The sequence below is a fragment of the Antedon bifida genome, chromosome 5 (assembly GCF_963402885.1).
Source record: "Antedon bifida chromosome 5, ecAntBifi1.1, whole genome shotgun sequence".
Taxonomy (NCBI): domain Eukaryota; kingdom Metazoa; phylum Echinodermata; class Crinoidea; order Comatulida; family Antedonidae; genus Antedon; species Antedon bifida.
Window position 1 is genome coordinate 20,903,402 of NC_136230.1, and position 20,920 is coordinate 20,924,321.

A 20,920-nucleotide genomic window follows, 5' to 3' on the forward strand; every position below is an offset into this window, starting at 1 on the left:
CCTATGAGAAGTGACTATTTTAGAACATTGTGTTGAAACAACAAAAATTATTTAAATTTTTTAGTGGCGGCCATTTTGAAATCCAAGATGGCCGACATATTATCGCTATACTTAGTTAAGATTGTATAATGAGTAATACCATCAAAACGGACTTGTTCCACATTCATAATTTGTGTTATTGGTGATATTCTGGTTTTAAATAGGGTTATTTGAGTATTGGCGGCCATCTTGAATTTGGTCCTTTAAATTTCTTTAGAAAAAATGGCAACATATTTTTTTTCATTCCTTATATTATCAAGATATGAAATAAAGTCAAAGTTTGCTTTTAACAAAAAATATACACGACATTCATATAAACGACATACCAGCTTTTACTTCAGTTCATAGGATGGCATAATCAATTTCTACGCTCATATTATAACGTGCATGCATGTGCACTTGTGCGGATAAACAACCCGCCCTTACACAAGAGTAAACAACGAGCTCAAATCTAGTTTATGATGAGATCTGAGATGGGCATTTAATATTTAATAATTTATTTTTACAGCATAGACGTTATTTTTAGAACACTTACTATACCCCTGGTTGTATAATGGAATAGTCGAAACAGCTAACAACCAACGTATAAGTACAGTTGTATTGTACAATACAGTGCCAACATTCAGGAAATTAGCTACTAGGCCACTGGCCAGGCTAGTAGGTCAACATTTTGGCAATTTGAAACTGATTAATATATAATATCTATTCTATTGGCTGCAAGTAGGCATAGTGTCTGAGGATGAGGTGGACTTTACTTTCTTGTATTGTTCTGGTTGCTGTTGCAATGATGGCATACTTATTGTACACTCCAGCTCCTGACGGTATAACGGAACCCTTGAAATTTAGTGCTTTTTGCGGCATGCTTAAATCATGCTGGGTCATAGTAAGTATTCCACTGATATATGGATATATCAGCCATATTATAAGTATTCTATTGGTTTAGTAGGCCTACTGTATTATTTCTGAATAAAGTGCATTATCGCCTAGAAAACAAGCATGACACAAGCACTAGATGCTTTGACCCAATTTTATGTGGCACTCTAATATTTTGGTAATTTGTATGGTGGCCTAAAAGTGTCATGGCAACTTTTTTTTAAATATAATAGTAATTATACTGTATTAACAGAAATTTAAAAAAAACACCCACAGCAATTTTAAAAAAAGCCACAGGGATTAAAAAAAACCCACTGCTATTTCAAAATAAAACATCACGTCGGTTAATTAAAAATAAAACACTAGTAACATTAAATTAACGTTATGGCTAAAGATACGGTACTGTATCCATACTTCTAAAAACTAAAAGTATGGTAATTATAGAGGGTGCTATGTAAGATAGATGTTTTTTTTTTTAGTTTTTAATTTAAAAGAGAATATTTACAGGGTTAGGTTTTTAATATTTAGGAACAAGTTTTAATATTTAGAAACAAGTTTTATATTTAGGAACGAGTTTTATATTTAGGTACGAGTTTTAAGAATGCAATTTATAACTAGAAAGCCATTCCAAAAGTGCATACCTCCGCCTACTGTAAAATTCTACATTTTCTCCGGGAAAATATATATATTTTTGTGCATGTCTTAATGCTGTTTGTGATTTAGGCTAATTTCACTACAAGCATGTGTATGCGAGTTTGGTGTAATGGTTATGTAACAAGCCTTTCAATTAACAATAGCTTCAGTTGACTAACAATAGAACAGCAACGCGAAAATCAAACGAGTGAATTTGAAAATAGGTTTTTTAAACTACTCGCATCAAAAAAGGTGCACATTAAATCAAATTATGTTTTAAAATTACAAATTATAATTCTTGCCTCTCATACAAAAGTTTTTTGAACAAGTAGTTCTCGAGAAAATGCAATTTCAGTTTACTTGTTACTTTAAAGACTGCTCGCCGGCTTAAAAATTCTGTCCTATCTTTTATCATTAGCAGGTCTGAAAAGTATACTAAAAAGTGGTCCAGAATTGGGACCATGGTCCTAAATGGTCCCAAAATTTAATGGAATGGTCCTTGACCACATATCTATCTGTATATTCATTTTGGCAAAGATCTTGTAATTACTTTTTGAGTAATCCTGCTAACAAACAAACAGACAAACAGACGCGATTGATTACATATACCTCCTTGGAGGTAAATTACTGTACCTTTGTATAGCATAAGTTCAATAGTGCAAAAAATAAAGTTACTTCTGCAATAATTTACAGAGCTAGGATCATAAATAAGTAAACAAATTGAAGATTCCAAACTTTACTTCAGCTGCAGAGGTAATGGTAACCTACTTCCACTGTGGCATTCTGCCATGGTGTTTCATTTTTAATTTGCTGTGGTATTTTTGTGATATTTTATTTTGACCGACTTTTGTAATACAAATACATTGTAATTTAAAGTATCTTAGACTTATTAGGTTAGAAATTAACTTTTAACTGTAATAGCGACTGTGAAAATATCAACACACGAAAACGTCGAGCGAGTAGTAAATCGTAAGTAAAATTCTATATGCAAAAATATTGGCATATACAGTAGGAGAAAGATGACATATCGCATTATTTCTTCCTACTACTTTATTTGTATGATTGTAGGCCAAGGCAATAGCATACTTTGATGATGGAGATTACCTTAAGCAGTATCGAAATATACGTCATTGGTTGAAACCAGTTACACCATCAGATATGCCTGGATCGAACATAAGGTCTCGTGTGACAACATTCGATGGAATAAGAATACGTCTTTATGAACCAATCAGAAAACCAAAAGTTCTGCAACCTGCCCTGATCTACATCCATGGTGGCGGTTTAATCTTTGGCAGCACAGGTATGTATTCCACAGTCTAAATGCTTTTCTAAATTCTCTTTCCATCCTAATTGAAATATCTATTGATATTGAGTCTCCATTTTTAAAACAGCTCTGAAAAACTATTAACTTGATTTTATTTTAAATTATATTATTGACCTTTGATATTTCAGAAAAATTGTAGCTGAATTATTAAAAAATTAATTGTCAGTTTGATTTGTAGGTAATGTAAAAAATGGTAACAAGTTGTGGCAAAATTTATTGTATATTATGTGAGTGTCACGATATGAACCAAGGTTGTGTATTTTAAGAAATATATTGTAACATGCAACGTGAAAGTGATAAGTGCTGCAAGCTACAAATGTCCTCAAACAAATATTAATATAATATATAATATACAGAAAAAAGTGTATTACTGTGACACAACTTAAACACCATTGAAATTCCTCAGTTAACAAGGTAGCTTTAAACTAACAGATAATGCTTAAACAAAGAAAAAAGCTTTACGAGTAGATAAATTAGGCTGAATATGTCAATTATGATTTTCAAGTAATTTAGCTAATTAAAAAATTTTACATATGTTAATACTGGAAATTATATTGTAGTTTTACAAATTCAAATTTTTATTTTGTATACATATTATGCAATTTATATTTATTATAACAATATTTTAGACACATATGATTCTTTAACACGAAAGGTAGCTGAGGGTTTGGATATGGTTGTGGCCTCAATTGAGTAAGTATACGTGATATGTTATTGGCACAAAATAAGTTATAAATTAATAAATGTTTATCTTCATAATATTCATGGCTGTGCATTTAATAATTACAGAAATTAAAGAATGAATATTACAATGAGTTATATCTTCCACTTAAACACAGAACTGAATTATATTATTATAAAACATGTTTTTTATGAACTGGCCTAAAGATGAATATTTATTTTCCATTTCAATCTTTTCAGTTTACAGTTTTATATACCGCATGAGATAATTTCAGCTTCAAATTATGTACTATAGTTGCTAAGTTGACTTTTGATTTGATTTTTTAACCTTTCATAATTATACAGTAGATCTGCCTATGATTATAAATCATGTACTCTTAGTGATAAAACACTATTTTGTAGGTATAGACTGGCACCAAAATTCAAAGTTCCAACTCAAGCTAAAGACTGTCTTAAAGCAACTTCATGGTTTATGCAAAATGCGGAACAGTTTGGAGTTGCTGCTGATCGCATTGGTATGGCAGGAGATAGTGCAGGAGGTCTGCTAACAGCTTACCTCTCCCAGATCATCCATGATAATACATCACTCCCAGATCTGAAATTCCAGGGATTAATTTACCCACTTACACAAGTACTGGACTTTTACACGCCTTCATATCAAAAGTATGCTAAACTTTTCAAAGAGAAAGGACTATTATCACGGTCTATGGTCATGTACATGTTAACCTCAGCTATAAAGAATGACGGAGATTTGTACAATGCTAGCATGTTCAATATGCATACATCTGCAGAGTTTAAAACTAGATTACGTAAATTAGTTAACCATGATAATATACCAATTGAAATGAAAGATGAATTTTATTATACTTCACCAAATAAAGAAGATGGCAATGTGGAAGTATGGGACAAATATCGGTCACTTCTGCTAGACCCTGTTCTTTCGCCCTTATTACGAGAAGATATGACGGGTCTCCCTCCAGCCTATATTATAACGTGTGGTTTTGATAATGTTAGAGATGATGGAATTCTTTATGCTAAGAAGTTAGAGAATGCTGGAGTGGAAACCACACTTGTTAATTATGAAGCTGGATTTCATGGCATGTTTTGGGAAGATCGATTTTTTGATTTTGAATTGGGAAAAGAAGCTCTTCAGAAATTTATAATTCATGCAAAATATTTTTTATTACGCTAGTAATGTTTTCTGCATGAATATGCTTTTTTATTTATTAGAAACATACTAAGATATTAAATAAACTGCATTTGTTTGAGTGGTGTTTTACTTGTTTTGGAGGAAGGTAGTACTGTATAATGTTGATGACCAGCCAGTTTGGTTCCTTGGTAATGTTCATTTCTCTGGGTTGGTTAATTAAAAAAGGGGACAATATTTATTATATAAATGATGTGGACCCACACAATTAAAAAAATTACAAATACATACTGTCTATGTTAATCATCATGCCTTGTAAAACTGGCTTCCTCCCAAATTGTCAAGAGAAGATGAGTGGGAGTACTAATACAGTGGATAGGCATTTGTAGCCAACTAAAACAATTCTACTTCCATATTTAGGTTAATATATCAACCATGGTATACATTGTCTTGATTCATAATGTATTTTGAACTTCTAATGAGTGTGACCAGGACTGTGGTGTCATGTAAAAACAGATGTGTATAATGAATGAAGATGAAGTAAACAAACTATTTTTCCCATTGATGTATTTATTTCAAATTTGATTATAATAATCAAATATATTATTAAATAAACTTTGAAATGATATAATTTAATATGAAAAAAAAAATAGGTTGAAAAAATATATTTGTCATGATTAATAAATTATCTAGTATACCAGTCACATATAAATTACTAGACCTTTCAGCCGTGATGCTGACCCAACAGTTAAGTTGACAGCATACTGGAGGTAAATATTTGTTTTAGAATCTGTGGGATATTTTTTGTGTCCAAACAAACAAAAGCTCTTCCAGCAGGCAAGTTCTTTACCAATCTAAAATAAAAATAAATGTATTGAATTATAATTGTATTTGCATGCAATGGTAAAAAAAATTTGATTTGAGCCAGTGTTTTTTTAAAATATACAATGTGTATGAAAGATCATTTTGCTATTGGTAATTGCAAAAAGAAATTTTTTTCTTGCCTAATGTGTTAAAAGATCTACCTGTATGTATAAGTAAGTTATTTTTTGATCATTTGCATGCTATGCATGTGTGTTTATTTAATGTAAACATTGCAATAATTAAAAAAGAGGTTCAGCAAAGCTGCAAATGAATCGGGTTTTATAGTGTTAAAAATAATAATATACATATAGGTATACAGTACCTATCAGCCTGGTCGCCAAGAGATCCAATGAAGATCGCAAAGGAATTGACATCTTCATTGCTATTCAGAACTCTTCCAAAGTGACTTGGAGATATACCATAGCGATCAAAGTTAGCATCACTTAAAACGATAACAAAATATTCATCTGCCTCTGTTTTAGTGATATCATTAATTGCAAACTGTGTGGCTTCTAGAGTATAATCTCCACTCATACAGAACTGAGAGTGGGCATACATAGTCTGCAATAAAATCAGTACCCGCAATTTATGAATATGTAAATGTAAAATGTAAATGGAGGAATAACCTATGACTTGCAGCCTACTGGGCTGAATTGCGCACAGGTGTGGACGACACATACCACAACTTTCTACTCCCCTAAGGGTCTCTTTGTGTCGAGTGCTGCCACCAAACGGCACCCGTTCATCTGTTTACAAAAACAGGGACTTGATTTTAAATCACATAAAATGGTATTTTGATTTGGTATAAGATTTTATTTGTGATGCCTGATTGTAGCCTCAAAACTTTTATTAGATAATTCTGTATTATAAATAATAATAAATAAAATTGTTCCACGTCAAAAGTAAGTTGTAATATTTCAATTAAAATCAATTTAATCACTAAAGCAAAGTATGGTCTATGTTCAGACAAACGATTATGGTTTTGTAGCGCCATAACAGCAAGCTAAACTCAATTAACATAATTACCCATCCGTATGAAACTCTGGTATGCAGTTCGATTTGAATGGTTGGTAACTTCAACTAGTTCAGACATATGGCATTCTCCAACCTTCAAATATAGCGTTCAATTTAGACATTTGTGAGAAATTTTAACCTTACCTTAATAACTTTCAATCTGTCCTTATTGTTGGCAGGACTTTTGTCTCCCTTCACAAATGGGATGTTGTAATTTTCGCCTGAATGTCCAACAATATCATACTAAAAATAAACCAGAAAAAGTAAATTTCAATCTTAAAGATTTAATACCATATGGGGTTTTTTTTTTTTTAAATGGTGGTTTTGGTGATGGTTTTTTTAAGTCGTGATCTGCACACCTCTCTGGATACATTATTTATGTTGGCTGGTTTAACTCCATAATAGTAAAAAATACATCAACACCTGGATTAATATTGTTGTTTAAACACCATTGTACAGTATATTTATATTTTGGAAATGCCGCCTAAAAATACAGCAAAAGGCAAAAAAATCTTGCCAAAATCTGTAGGTCTAGGTCTAGGTCTAATGATGGATAAGATTGAACTTAAATGTGTGGAACTTGAAAAAACACAAATTTATCAAGAACAGAGTATTGAAGAGCTAACTATTAAAAATACGGAACTCACTGGCAAAATAACATCTTTGAATGGCAAACTTGAGGTATTAAAAATCAATATGGATAGTGTGAAATCAAGTTCGCTTGCGCATGAGAGATATACTAGAAGTTTTAATCTTAGATTTGTTGGGATACCAGAAATTAACGGAAGAAGTCCTTAACAAGTTTATTAAGAAAGATTTAAAAATGGAGGATAAAAATATTAATATTGAATATGCTCATCATATTGGTAAAATTATGAAGGATAAGCAGAGGCAAATTATTGCAAGGTTTTTATACAGAACTGAAAAATTTGCAGTACTATCTCAGGTGAAAAGCTTAAAGGCCCATTTGAAAAAAGAAATGCATGTGTTAGAAGATCTTCGTCATGCTGATTTAATGAAGAAGCGAGCTCTGTGGGATGTCATGATTAAAGCATTCAATGAAGGAAAGAAACCAGAATTTCAAAAGGGTGACCCATATATTAACAGTGTTCTTTACAGAAGTCCCAATATTTAGAATGTATAACTTATAATAGAAGTTACATTATATGTTACACATATTTTGTTTTTTCTAATTTTTTTTTATTATTTATTTAAATGCTAATCTTTATCACTCTAAACCATCCATGAATGTCTACGTTGTTGACGCGTGCTATGCCTATTGTATGTCTATGCTATTGTATTATTAACATACCTATAGTGCGTATGGCACCTAATTTGCATACTCTGGAATAGGTGTGTTTAATACTGACGCGTACATGCTCTGTCGCAAACGTCTAATTATTTATATTTTAAGAAAGAGTTTTTCTGTTCTGTTTTATTATTGTTTTTTTGTTTATGCTACATTTAATCCATATATTTATTGTATAAGAATATGCATCTGGTCATTATTCATACTTGTATCATACTATAAGAATTCTTCTAAAAATAACTACTGATAATTGAAATATGTACGCTTTGTAATAAGTACATTACTGGTTTCATAAATTATACCTGTTAACAATGTTGATTTAATATTTTACTGCCCATCTTGTCTTGGGAGTGCACTCCCTTTTAATCATATAACTGAATTGCTTTGTGAAATCAACTTTAATATGATCATACCATTGATTTTTTGTATATGAAATCTTTACACTTAAACCCGTTTGAAGCCAATGACAGGAAATAACGGTGAAGGTCTAAATATAGTTAATACATGTAAACATTACTATTATTAAGTAAAGAGTTTAATGAAAAAATAAGAGATAAAATAGGAGATTTAAGTTTAATTCATATAAATTCTCGTAGTTTAATTTAATTTTTTAATTTTTTAAATTTTTTATTCAATTTTCAGGCACAAAAAATACATACAAGACAGTGGTGCAGCACCCTGAGGATTGTCATGAGTGCAAAGCACTATCGAGATGGCTCTCCAAATACTGCACTTGAACATATAGACAGCGGTGCAGCACTCTGGGGATTGCCATGAGTGCAAAGCACTATCGAGATGGCTCTCCATATACTGCACTTGAACATATAGACAGCGGTGCAGCACCCTGGGGATTGCCATGAGTGCAAAGCACTATCGAGATGGCTCTCCATATACTGCACTTGAACATATAGACAGCGGTGCAGCACCCTGGGGATTGCCATGAGTGCAAAGCACTATCGAGATGGCTCTCCATATACTGCACTTGAACATATAGACAGCGGTGTAGCACCCTGGGGATTGCCATGAGTGCAAAGCACTATCGAGATGGCTCTCCAAATACTGCACTTGAACATATAGACAGCGGTGCAGCACCCTGGGGATTGCCATGAGTGCAAAGCACTATCGAGATGGCTCTCCATATACTGCACTTGAACATATAGACAGCGGTGCAGCACCCTGGGGATTGCCATGAGTGCAAAGCACTATCGAGATGGCTCTCCAAATACTGCACTTGAACATACAGTAAACAATAAAAATACAAAGATGTAAAAATTGCAAAGCATCAAATTCAGCAATCATACCTTCCAGAACGCGATCGCCGCTACATGGCACGTGCCCGGGCCACAAATATCTTTGACGATGATGACATCACTGTCATGAACAGGATTCCACCTGTATAGAGTACTAGAATTAACCACCTTCTGGTTCACAATCAGCTCTTCTGGTTCACAATCAGCTCTTCGGATACAATATTGCTATTGAGCCTCGTATTGACATTCCAACCATCTCACTTTTGGCCCCAACCAAACATCATATCTTGCGTTGCCGGGTGGATTCGTATTCCTAATCTGTCAGACGAACCGAAAGTGCTTACATGGAATGAACAGTTTTGCCAGGAAAGCCCTGTGTTTACACCTAATCCACCCGACCCTCTATCGCCTCCTTAAGTCAAACCACATGGACCACCAAAGCTTAACACCACATTTCACACTTACTTCTCGGAATGCATTAAACTGGATCTGGATAGCATTCTTCCTCACCACATACTCGAACAATTTTCTAGCCTCCACAAGGAGTAAGACGAGTAATGGTGCCATAGGCCCGTTAGAATTCTCCAAGCCCTATCTAAAGGGTCTTTCACACCTGTTCCGGCAAATCGAACGTCAATGTTTTGTTTTCACAACGCTCCACGTGGCTATCCACCAATCGATATGCGTGTAGCAGCGTGGAAATGAAACATTGACGTTCGATTGGATTTGCTGGCGCCAGTTTGATGAATTACTCGCAAGATTCTCATATGCACAATCCATTCTCAACTCACCACACACAATCGCCATTCCACAAGCAAGTGATCTATTGTGGATTGTTACTGACAGTTCCGTCAAGAAATATGCATAGATTCCACCTTGTATGACTCCTGTGACAACACACCCTTGCTCGCTGGATTTTATAGTGCGAAACTATGTGGACGACAAATGACGTGGTTACCTCTTTCAATTGCTGCATCCACAAAGCACTTCAGTCCATTCATCATACAATCTGCACATCAGACCCACATTTTGACAGACAGCAAGCCATGTGTTCAAGCTTATGAAAGTTGTGCTGTGGTGAATTCTCTGTGAGTCCTCATGTTTCAACCTTCTTCTATCTACCGTTAGTCACTATCACACATCAGTTCACCACCTCGCAGGTTCTGCAAACTAGGAATGAGCCACTCGCACCAGTACGCGAATGTATTGTTGTTTCTCACGATGTTCTCGAGGGACTACTCACAGCACTTCATCTGCGTTTACTGCGCTGCTCTTCGCACTATTCCACATACTGTTATCCCGCAATCCACTGGAGACCCACCTGACGCAGTTGGTACCACCTTCGCTGCAGACGTAATAAACGTGAACGACAACTCATTCTAGTTATACGAGAATGTGTAACATCATTTACAGCCGCGTGCATTATCGACAGCCAACATCATGACAGTCTACGAAACGGGTTAATTCGCCTTTGTAATGACCTACGGCCACTTGATGGCCCATACGCTGTAATCCGCACCGACCCTGCTCCTGAATTCGCTTCGTTGATTAGTAATAAATTGCTAGCACACAAAAGAATAACTGTTGAAATTGGAAGAACCAAAAACCCAAATAAGAACACAATTGCCGAGAAAGCTGTCCGTGAAGTGGAAGCTGAATGGTGGGTTAGTCACCCCAACTATGCTCACAACTACCATGACTCGCTTAAATTCTCGGCTACGCTCATGTGCCCTTTCGTCTAAGGAGATATGGACACACAGCTACCAGTTTACTAATTACCAAAATCCTTTGTCAGACAGTCACCTAATTCTTTCACAGCACAAACTTCGTTTAGTCAATCATGCACATAGCGAAAGATCAAAGGCTCCAACGCGTCATTTTCCAATAAGCTCCGTTATTGAAGTTGGTGATCTTGTATACATCTTAGCCAATGGTAACAAGTCAAAGGCCCGTCCTCGTAGCGTCAGTTGATGGCAATTGGTGCTACATTCAAAAGTTTATCGGATCTTAGTTACGCAGTACGGCGTACAAAGTCAAACGTACAACTGAATACTACAAGGTTCCGTCATCACCATGTAACTGATCGCGCCGGTGTCAACTATGTTACCAAGAGGACTCGAACAGCGACGATGATTACCACATTCTAAAATACCAATTGAACTGTCAACCATTGCCGATCTCCCGTACCAAATTGATTTATTGCCTACCGGTGCCAACTCTGACTTCACAGCTCCTGCTACTGATGATGTCCGTCCATCAACTGACCTTTATGACGTTAATATTCCATCATCAGTGTTAGAACCCAGACAATCAACTCGCAATCATCGTATTCCCACTCACTTAAACGATTATGTGCTAGATAAGTGACTGCTGAAGTATACCAAGTTGTGGGGCAGAATAATCCCCAAAGCTGGAGGGCAGTCTACCCAATGATACTGTAGCTTGTTTTCACTACACATGTGTTTTCTTCCTGTTTTGTTTATGAACCACATTTACTTTATTGTTATAGTGCCTATAGGCTTACTTTTACTTATTTTATTGTTTAAATGCATCCATACATATTTTGAGAGAAAAATAAAAGGCTACAGGTAGTCACGCCAGTTTGGCTGTTTATATCGTTTACCGCACTCTGGGTATCACCATCTCATTGTTGCTGTTTATCACGAATGCGTTACTGTTTGCTTTGTTAATAAAGTTACTTCCTTCATACCTCAAGTATCGGTTATCCAGTTTTATCTGTGTGAGTATTGTCTATAATACCAAGTTGCCGCAAGGCTTAAAAACAATTTATATTAGTGTAAAAAACTAACAAAATAGAGGTAGGGATTCGTTTTTTGGAGTTTTTTTTTGTATCGATTTTATACGGTTAGCTAAGTGAACATAACATATAAAATCCAGTGAAATCTTAAGGACTGTGTATTGACCCGAGTAATTTTTGTTTCTGCTGTTACTAGACAACTAAAAATTGTGGTTTGAACTACCAAAGCATTGCTGTAACCGTTGCACAATAAAACAAGCTTTAATAGTATATCACCTAATATGTCTATCATTTCATCGTCCTCTAAAAATCTAAATTTATCAAAGATTATAGAAAGACTGTTTGTGATTGGTCAAAACTCTTCACAAATTGACGTGCCATTTCAATATCTTAAAAAAGAGAGGAGGTTTAAATCTCTTGATAGATGAATGAAGTAATATAATTTACTGTTAACTATTATTTATAGAAATTCTTCTGTACTAGGCCTAAATGAATATTTTATGGCCAATAAGGAATCATTATTTATAGTAATTAGTGTGAAGAATAACATGCCTATACTTACTTGGCAGACTAACCCATGACCCAGCAGATCCAGGTCTAATATTTGGCTTTATAATAACAAAAATTGCCTTTTATGTTATATTTGCCATTGCTTTGGGAAATATATTGAAAAAAATATAATTCCATCAAGGATGTCAAATGTTACATCTGTATTTCACATCTAAGCAGGCAATGTTTATGCTAGCAGGACTGTAGCCAGCATGAGGCAGAGCTCGCCTCGTCTGAAATTTTCACCACCCAATTCCAGCACAGATCATTGTATTTTATATTATATTTAAAGCATCTTTGCCTCATCTGTTTTTAACCTCTTGCTATGGCATTGGCTAGAATATGCAAAACTATTGGAAGGCAGCCAAAACTAAATCTATTTATTTTATCCTTTCTTTAGTTGGTTAAGTAGCGAATAAAATAAATAAATTTTAATGGTTTGAGTCAAACTTTAATTTTGGCTAAATAAAAAAGTTACACAACAGAAAAGAAGAAATCTTGCACACCTTGAATTTTATTTCATATTTCTCAAATGATTCCATCACCATGACAGCTGCTTCCATGACACGTTCAAGTCTTTGGTCGACACCGTTAAAACGATACATACTTCCGCTGACATCAACAACTAAACGGAGCCTCTTAGGCAGGACTTGCGGTGCACCTGGCTGTCATTAAGAAAATATCCATAATATTAAATACAGTAATTGTACTAAAAACTTAATCCATGGTTGATGCATCAAGTCTATTAAAGGAGATTTTGAATTTCGGCTTCATATCAACACAATATGAAAAGACGGGTCTAGGACAACTACCCCCCAGACAATAACCCTTCTAGGAACTACCCTTTATAGGACAATTACTCTCTGGACAACTACACTTCTAGGACAAACCCTATGATACAACTCAAAAATTATTCCCCATTAGACACAGTTAACCATGTTATCATATTACGAAGGCTAATATATTCATGAAACTGTTGAAAGAGAGAGAGAGATTGATTTTCATAATCATCTAATGAAAATAATTAACAAACAGAAAAACATAAATAATTTTTATAGCCTTCTTTGATTGAGTTTTCCTGGATGAATGTCTCTTCATGTCATGCAAGAATAAATTAATGAGCCCACCCTTTTTTATTAAAAAAAATTGGAATATGTTTTAAGACAATTTGGAGCGTGGATCGATTCTTGTTTGATGTCAAATAACTGACGAATACATTTATTTAGAAGATCAGAAAATTTTCATTTAAAATCAATCTCTATCTCTCTCCCTATGTTTTGGAAGTTCATTTATGAAAATGTAATGTAATTTGTTCAAAATAAATGAAGTTTCATATGAGCTTAGTTGTCTACAGGGTAGTTTTTTAGAGGGGTAGTTATCCTAGGTAGTTGTCCGTGTGGTAGTTGTCCGGATGTAGTTGTCTGTTACTTGTCCAGAAAGATCATGACAATTATTGTTAATTCTATTATTACTACGGTACGATTAATGACATACTTCCGGTTCTTTTTCTTTGCGCCGTTTGTAGATATTTCTCTCGCCTGTAAGTCCTTCAATAAGTTTGCTATCGTCAAGGTCCCCTGATGTCTGATGTTTTAGCCACTGACGTTCTTTGTTTTTGGCCTAAATAATTTAATACAAGATGTATTTTTTAATGTTTTTTTTAATATTAATTATTTTAATACCTTATATTACAGTGTATTCTTACTTGAGTTTTAGCTTGGTGGATAATATGCTTACATGCCAATGCCCTGGGTTCAATCCTGACCTAATGCCAGGGTTATACTTACTTATATACTAAAAAATTAAAATAATTGATAAAAGATCATCAATCATGAGATTGAACTGTCTAAATGATATCAATATCATTGACCTCTGATTTTGATATACCGTCTAAAATAATGTTTTCTCTCCTTGTTTTCCAATATAGCCTGCCATATACTATTAGTACAAACTGTACCATCGGATCCATTTTACAGGAATATTTAGCACCAAAATTGTGTTCAAAGGTGGTCTAAAAGTGGAGTTAGTGTCTGCTTTACAGTATATTCCAAAACGGTCGCCATTTTAAAATCCAAGATCATGATGGCCCCCAATTAAAAAGTACTGTATTCTACTAGTAATAAAGTAATATGATATGTGGTTATAGATGGCCTTGAGAGACCTAATTATTCCAAATCCGTAAATTTTATACATGAAAACATCAACTATGCGATTTTAATGGCAGCCACCTTGGAATACAATATGGCAGCCATATGCTATTAGTAAAAATTGTACACATCAGATGTACAGTACCTGTCATGATATTGAATGATAAGGCACCAAAATTATGTTCATACATGGTCCAGAATTGGAGTTACTATCAGTTTTATGTTCCAAAATTGGAGCGATTTTGAAATCCAAGATAACAGTCAAAATAGAGTTGGGAAATTCCTATAGATTCCAAATCTGACAAGAACTCAATTTGAGCATTAAAATTTATATAAAATTATACTATGCTCTCCTATACACCAAGTATCAATGTCTCCGATAGCTATTATCATAAGGCTTGTCCATCACAAGATGTTTTTTGGGCATCTGCCTTAAAACTCTGACCTTTTATCATTATTTTCTTGCACTGTATTCTATTATCCTTTTTTTGTAAATAAATATTTTGAAATGAAAAAAATAAAATTATCTGTAAATGTATGGTATCTATTTGTTTCATCTGTATATTGCTTAAAATATAACAATCGAGAACAATTTCATATCTTTATATTTATTTGACCAATAAACCATAATGTAAAATCTACAGAGATGAATTGGTCAGGGAATGAAAACAAGATTAATACTATAACTTCAAGAGTCAGCAGTTAAAGACACCTTCCCTACATTTTTTAGATCTAATTTAAGATCACAAACTATATTTAATGTAAAAATAATACTATATGGTCCTATTGCGATAACTTTTTTCGTCTTTAAATGGTTAAAAATGTGAAAAATAAGTCGATACTAATAATTATAGCGGCCCGCTATAAATCCCAAAATGCATTGCGCGCAGATTGATATTTTTGTTTTTCTTCTGTAATTCACCCACTTTTCGATCGATCGTGAGGCCAAAACAAATGGAAGACTCCTAACTTTTCAGCGAAAATACCGGGTTTTCCCCAATTTGTATCAACGGAGTCTGCCAAAAATAGAAAGAAAATTAATGCAGTAACTATACAACGTCAGGCTAGGTATATAGCTAGCGTACGATGTTTGTACGTTACCGATGTTTACCAGCTAGGCCTACAAAACTAAGCCTAGCTAGGCTAGGCCTAAAGACTGTCCACAAGAGGTCATTCGCCGCGAGCTATGTAGTGCATTGTTTCTCACTTTTTATCATAATTTACCATAAAACGTACATTTAAGACAAGGAATGACCTGGTTTAATGTTTTGAAAGTAATATATATGTATTATTTTTACAAAACGTCACAAATTGTAGGGAAGGTGTCTTTAATAAAAGCTGTGTTATTATAAAAAGTAAATCAGACACAACCTTACTTGTAAGCTTTCCAGAATGACTCGAATTGATTGGACTTGCCTTTTGACATTAGACAAAAATTTGTCATACATGCCAGCATCATATTCAGACATGTTAATCTCAGCTAATCTACAGAATAAAAACAAGAAACTTTAAAGCATGCATTCATAGTGTATTCTCTTATTTTCCCTGAAATTAAAAAAGAAAATTAATCGTAAAAGTACATAATCTAGCTACAAAACAAATAGGGCACACTGTAATATTTATATTTTTTCCAACATGATACAAAGTTGGTAATGCTATTAAGTAGAGTAATAAATTGATCATGAGATGTGAAGAGTGTTGTTATCCATCAAACCAGAAACTTCTTGTTAGATGCATGTATATACGAAATCTTGAAAACTACTTATAATAGATTTTGCAGATTGACTCACTTTTCTTTAAAAGCCTTCTGAGCCATCTCACGAGCTGCAAGTAAAACTTCAGGTGGCACTGCATCTTTCTCTGCCTGACTGACTTGCGTAACATCATGACCAGCATCAAGCCTATATGGTCCACCTATGCCTCCAAGGCCAGCTGTGTCACGACCACCTATAGTTTAAAATCATTGGAAGTATTGATCCTCGAATTAACTGACTGATGGTAAAAACCTGTAATAACCAAAAATAATAGAAATCTTTAACTGAATAGGTTATGTTATATTACCTGTTCCTCCTGCCCATGTGTTTCCTCCCACATGTGGTTCATTTGTTGGGTCTTCTTTGCCATGTTTGGGAGATGTCACTCCTTTCCCTACTTCTTTTTCATAGTTAATCTAAAGTAAAAATAAGCATTTTTTGATATATATGATGGAAGTAGCTGGTTTGCATTCCATTCAGTGATTTATTAGATCAGGAACTCTTTAAAGATTCATTGTTCCCTAAAAAATAAATTGTGAATCTAAACTTTGAATAAACCATCCTGTACTTTTAATAAAGTTATTCACTTTCGGCACAAACAAATTTTAAAAAGTATTTTGCTTATAAAAAAGACAAAATAAGCAGTTAAATTTTGAACTAAATCCCACTTATTTTTCTTTAAATTACAGTTTAAATCCAGGTTTCCCTGGATCTAGTTGTTGAATAACTATCATGTGACATTAAAATGATAATTATAGATCTGTAACATTTTCGTTTCTATATTTAAATTAATTTTAATTATTTGCTTTTACAATATATTGTTTAATTTTGTCACAAATTATGAACGTATTGGGTTGTGAGTTGAAGGAAAGTCTTTTTATTTATCTGACCAGAGCCAGAGGCAGGGTTGTTGCTCTAGTTGCCAAGGCAAAACCCTTTATAATACTCATATTTTTGTTGGTAATAAATTATATACAAAGCCACTGGGTAGGCCTACAGTACTACTAAACTATCCCACCTCATTATTTTTATAGCTACTGTATAGCAGAAATGTGTAGATAATATGGTCCCCACAAACCTCCAGAACACAGACATGGGAAGCCTATGTACCCCAGAGAGAAAACAGAAGCATAAGCCCATTTTTATTAAGATTAACTATTTCCAATGGAAACCAAAATCAAAAATGAATTCTGAAATCTATCAATATTTACCTGCAAAGGTCTGCCATCTTCACTACCAATCATGTTCTTCCATTCCTTCAATGAATTCATCAGCTTTAATCCTGATGTCTCCCACAATCGTACAATACCACCAGCATCGATAGTGACAATGCCATCATTAGTTGTACTTGCCATTGTAATGTTGTTAGCACCTCCTGAGAACCATGATACATACTGAGAAACACGTGTTGGTCTACAATCAATAATATTTAGTAACACATCAACATTACTCATTTTTAAGACTTCTTTCCTAATCAAACAGTAATGTAAATCACAAGATGAAAAACCTGTAAAGCCTGTTTTCCACTAGGCGAATTGCGCACGAATCCAATGTTTTCGCAGAGAAAAAGTCATGCCACCCTTTCCACTTTTAGCTGTGATAATCATTTCCATCATGTCTCTGCTGAGCTTTTCGATTTGCATGAGTGCTCATATAAAAGCGTCATACCTTATTTCCTAATAGTTGATTGAGTGCGGAATGTTTCGCTTAGCAAAAAGTAGAAACAATTCAAACTACTAATTTTGCTGAAGCAAAAAACTCAAGGAACTAGAATTCTTCGCAGAGAGGGATATGGAAGATGAAAATATGAATACGCATGTGTATAAGCTGATGCTTTTGATTTGCACGAACAAGTTATCCTAAAAAGCAGGCTAAAACGCTTAGTTGGTGGCACAGTGGTACAGGTATATACAATGTGTTTACCTTGGTACAGGTATATACTTGACAGTGTGCCTACTGAGATCAGCAACTTCAAGGTAATTGGAAACAGATTTAGAAATGTCATCTAAAAAGAATTTTAATTAATTTAGATTTAATTAGATACTCAATTAATAAATATACTCAAATATGCTATATATTCACTCAATAAATGACACACTATATAATAATGCACAATAGTCACTGTAGGCCTACTGTAGTTTCAATGGGGATGTTCTCTTTGGTCAGTCTGTCAATAAAAGAAAAGGTTTGCATTGTGCTCTTCAAAATACATATGCAAATAGCTTATTAAAAATGTAGTGAAAACATGTGTCTGACCAATCAAACAAATGATATGACTGAGCCTCAGAAAGTGCACAATGGCGTATTTGATTGGGAACTTTTTTTGTTAAATACTTTTTGCTATTTCATATGGTAAATGTTACTAAATGCAAGCCTCATTTGTTCAAAATACTCCATTAATTAAAGACGGCAAATGACTAACACATGCAATATACAATATACTCATTTCATTACAAAACTTACTGCTTGGCAGGGCCTCTTTTGGTACTTTATCAGAAGGTGTGATACGTACAACCTGAGCAGACTTTGGCAGGACTTGAATAATGTTGGATGGTGCAATAGTTACTGTAGTTCTCCTAACAAGACCATTAAGTGGGCTGGTTGCTTCACTGCTAGCATTCTTTACAGGTTGCACAAGACTTCTTGGGAATGTGTATATGTCAACTGTTGACTGAATGTTAAACAAGATTTAGTAGAGAGAGTTTAGTGTTTCATGGTTATACCTGATAATATACTGTACCTACCAGCGAGATACATTTATCTTACTTCAATAAGAGATATTGCACTAACATTCAGAACAAATGTTAGTAACATTTATATAATAAATAAAAAACAAGTGGTGTAATAAGATATTAAGTGGACAGTTAAAGATTATTCCATTTATAGAACATCCAGTTGGATATAATTTTTTCTCCTAAAGATAAGAGTATCTGAGTAACAACATATAAACTATCATCATACCTTCAGATCAGGAAAGCCAACAGCAATACTGGCAATATTACTACTGTCTGCAAATACTCTATTTGGTGACTCAATTTCTTGACCGAGTGCTGATGCTAAACCTTCTTTTGCAAGTCCTTCATTTGAAATAGTTATGCATTGTTCACTATGTAATTGAGGACCTAAACAGTGTATTAAATGTAAAGTGTAAAAAGTGAATATTTTGGTTTTCTTCATATTTTAAACATTTTTTAATGTTAATAAGAAAGGTTCAACATGACCAATAATTCATGATTCAGTATATACTGCGATAATATAAATTGTGCGTACAATTGAGAACTAGTTCTGGTTTTCTCATTCTCAGAAATGTCCTCACTGTATTGTTTCAATTAATAAATATTCAGTTTATCATTGGGCAGAATTTGTTGTGCCGGTTATGTTGATATTTAAATATACTTTGTATGCAAGACTTAATATCAATGTCAATGGTATTGGTATTTTAATTGTCACCATCATATGCTAATACTTTAATCTTAGTTGACATTAATTGACTAAGTGTACAAAATACGAAGCATATACTGTAATTATTAAATATTGTTTCATTCTACTAAATACTGACTTTGTTTCATGCTATTTTACCTTCTATTTTTTCTGTGGTAATGGAGTGAAGCTGACATACAGGCTCTTTAGGAGATGGTCGAGTTAAAAGGTATTTTCTGAAGAAAAACGATACATAAATTCAATCAGGTGTTTTCATGCACATATATTCAGGTCAAGTATGGCAATTTAAAATTTTTTTTTTTTTAAATAATGGCTAAAAAATACCAAATAAAATGATTTAAATTTCGATTTGTTAAAATTTCAAATGTTAACATACACACACAAATGTCTACTGTTACAACACCAAAGTCTATCTAAAATGAACAAAACACTAATATCAATCCTTTCGTCTACTTACCTGTTATCAGTTGCATCCTCAATAAGCCAAGAATCTTTTGAAGATAGATGTAAAGATTTAATGTGCACTGGGACATCAACACTATATGCACTGCCCTCTAATATGTTAACAACATATAGTATTCCACTGGAGAAAATAAATGAGAACAAATGTGGAACTTTGTTGCTGGGTATCCATATGAACAGAACTATACTGGTAAGGTTTTAAACTATTTGAATTACCACCAGGAAGGGGGAGTATAGTATAAAAATGACCAGTTATACCGTTATGGAGGGGTTGTGGGTTTGAAGTAATGGGATATCAACATGACCAGAATTTGTACTGGGAAGGTTTTAAACTAACTGTAAACCACCCCAAAGTGGGGGTTACCATGCAGAATTGTACTGGGAAGGTACAATTTGGTACATTTTGGAATGTATATTTGAACCGCACCCAGGGCGGGACGCATGTTTTTTTCTAGTATAGTATGAAATTCTCTCAGTACCTTTCTTGATAAAACACCAGACAATTTTCATGAGCCAAATGACTACACATCTTAAAGTTCTCTTGATCTGTTCCTGTAAACCGCTGTGTAAATTTTTTCTTTGCTTCTTCATACATGGATGTTAGATAGAGGCGTTGAATACTACCATTTGTAGTGTCAATGACAAGAACAACATTACCCTAAAAATTGTACAATA

General features: G+C 33.9%; 2 protein-coding genes across 2 annotated transcripts in view; one reads left to right on the forward strand and one right to left on the reverse strand.

Moving 5' to 3' along the window:
• The first annotated feature begins 665 nt into the window (after positions 1 to 665).
• LOC144842977 (arylacetamide deacetylase-like) lies at positions 666 to 5,821 on the forward strand. The gene is made up of 4 exons (XM_078699610.1): positions 666 to 922; positions 2,614 to 2,845; positions 3,499 to 3,562; positions 3,953 to 5,821. Exons 1-4 carry the CDS (start codon positions 779 to 781, stop codon positions 4,740 to 4,742), a joined length of 1,230 nt encoding a protein of 409 aa, XP_078555736.1. The 5' UTR covers positions 666 to 778; the 3' UTR covers positions 4,743 to 5,821.
• LOC144842976 (von Willebrand factor A domain-containing protein 8-like) overlaps positions 5,413 to 20,920 on the reverse strand; it is a 63,552-nt gene continuing 48,044 nt past the window's right edge. Inside the window, exons 29-43 of the mRNA XM_078699608.1 lie at positions 20,725 to 20,903; positions 20,241 to 20,366; positions 19,922 to 19,998; positions 19,304 to 19,464; positions 18,806 to 19,013; positions 18,266 to 18,347; positions 17,554 to 17,755; positions 16,650 to 16,758; positions 16,379 to 16,535; positions 15,965 to 16,073; positions 13,936 to 14,061; positions 12,948 to 13,106; positions 6,720 to 6,818; positions 5,884 to 6,122; positions 5,413 to 5,551 (exon numbers count right to left, since the gene is read on the reverse strand). Of these exons, the coding sequence (XP_078555734.1) occupies positions 5,446 to 5,551; positions 5,884 to 6,122; positions 6,720 to 6,818; positions 12,948 to 13,106; positions 13,936 to 14,061; positions 15,965 to 16,073; positions 16,379 to 16,535; positions 16,650 to 16,758; positions 17,554 to 17,755; positions 18,266 to 18,347; positions 18,806 to 19,013; positions 19,304 to 19,464; positions 19,922 to 19,998; positions 20,241 to 20,366; positions 20,725 to 20,903 (2,139 nt within the window). The 3' untranslated portion in view covers positions 5,413 to 5,445. The remainder of the gene's footprint in view (positions 5,552 to 5,883; positions 6,123 to 6,719; positions 6,819 to 12,947; positions 13,107 to 13,935; positions 14,062 to 15,964; positions 16,074 to 16,378; positions 16,536 to 16,649; positions 16,759 to 17,553; positions 17,756 to 18,265; positions 18,348 to 18,805; positions 19,014 to 19,303; positions 19,465 to 19,921; positions 19,999 to 20,240; positions 20,367 to 20,724; positions 20,904 to 20,920) is intronic.

Bases quoted from the DNA above. Each gene is read 5' to 3' on its own strand.
- LOC144842977 (XM_078699610.1), top strand. From the start codon at position 779: ATGAGGTGGACTTTACTTTCTTGTATTGTTCTGGTTGCTGTTGCAATG. The intron at 923-2,613 runs GTAAGTATTCCA...GTATGATTGTAG, and splicing joins TTAAATCATGCTGGGTCATA to GCCAAGGCAATAGCATACTT. The intron at 2,846-3,498 runs GTATGTATTCCA...ACAATATTTTAG, and splicing joins TTTAATCTTTGGCAGCACAG to ACACATATGATTCTTTAACA.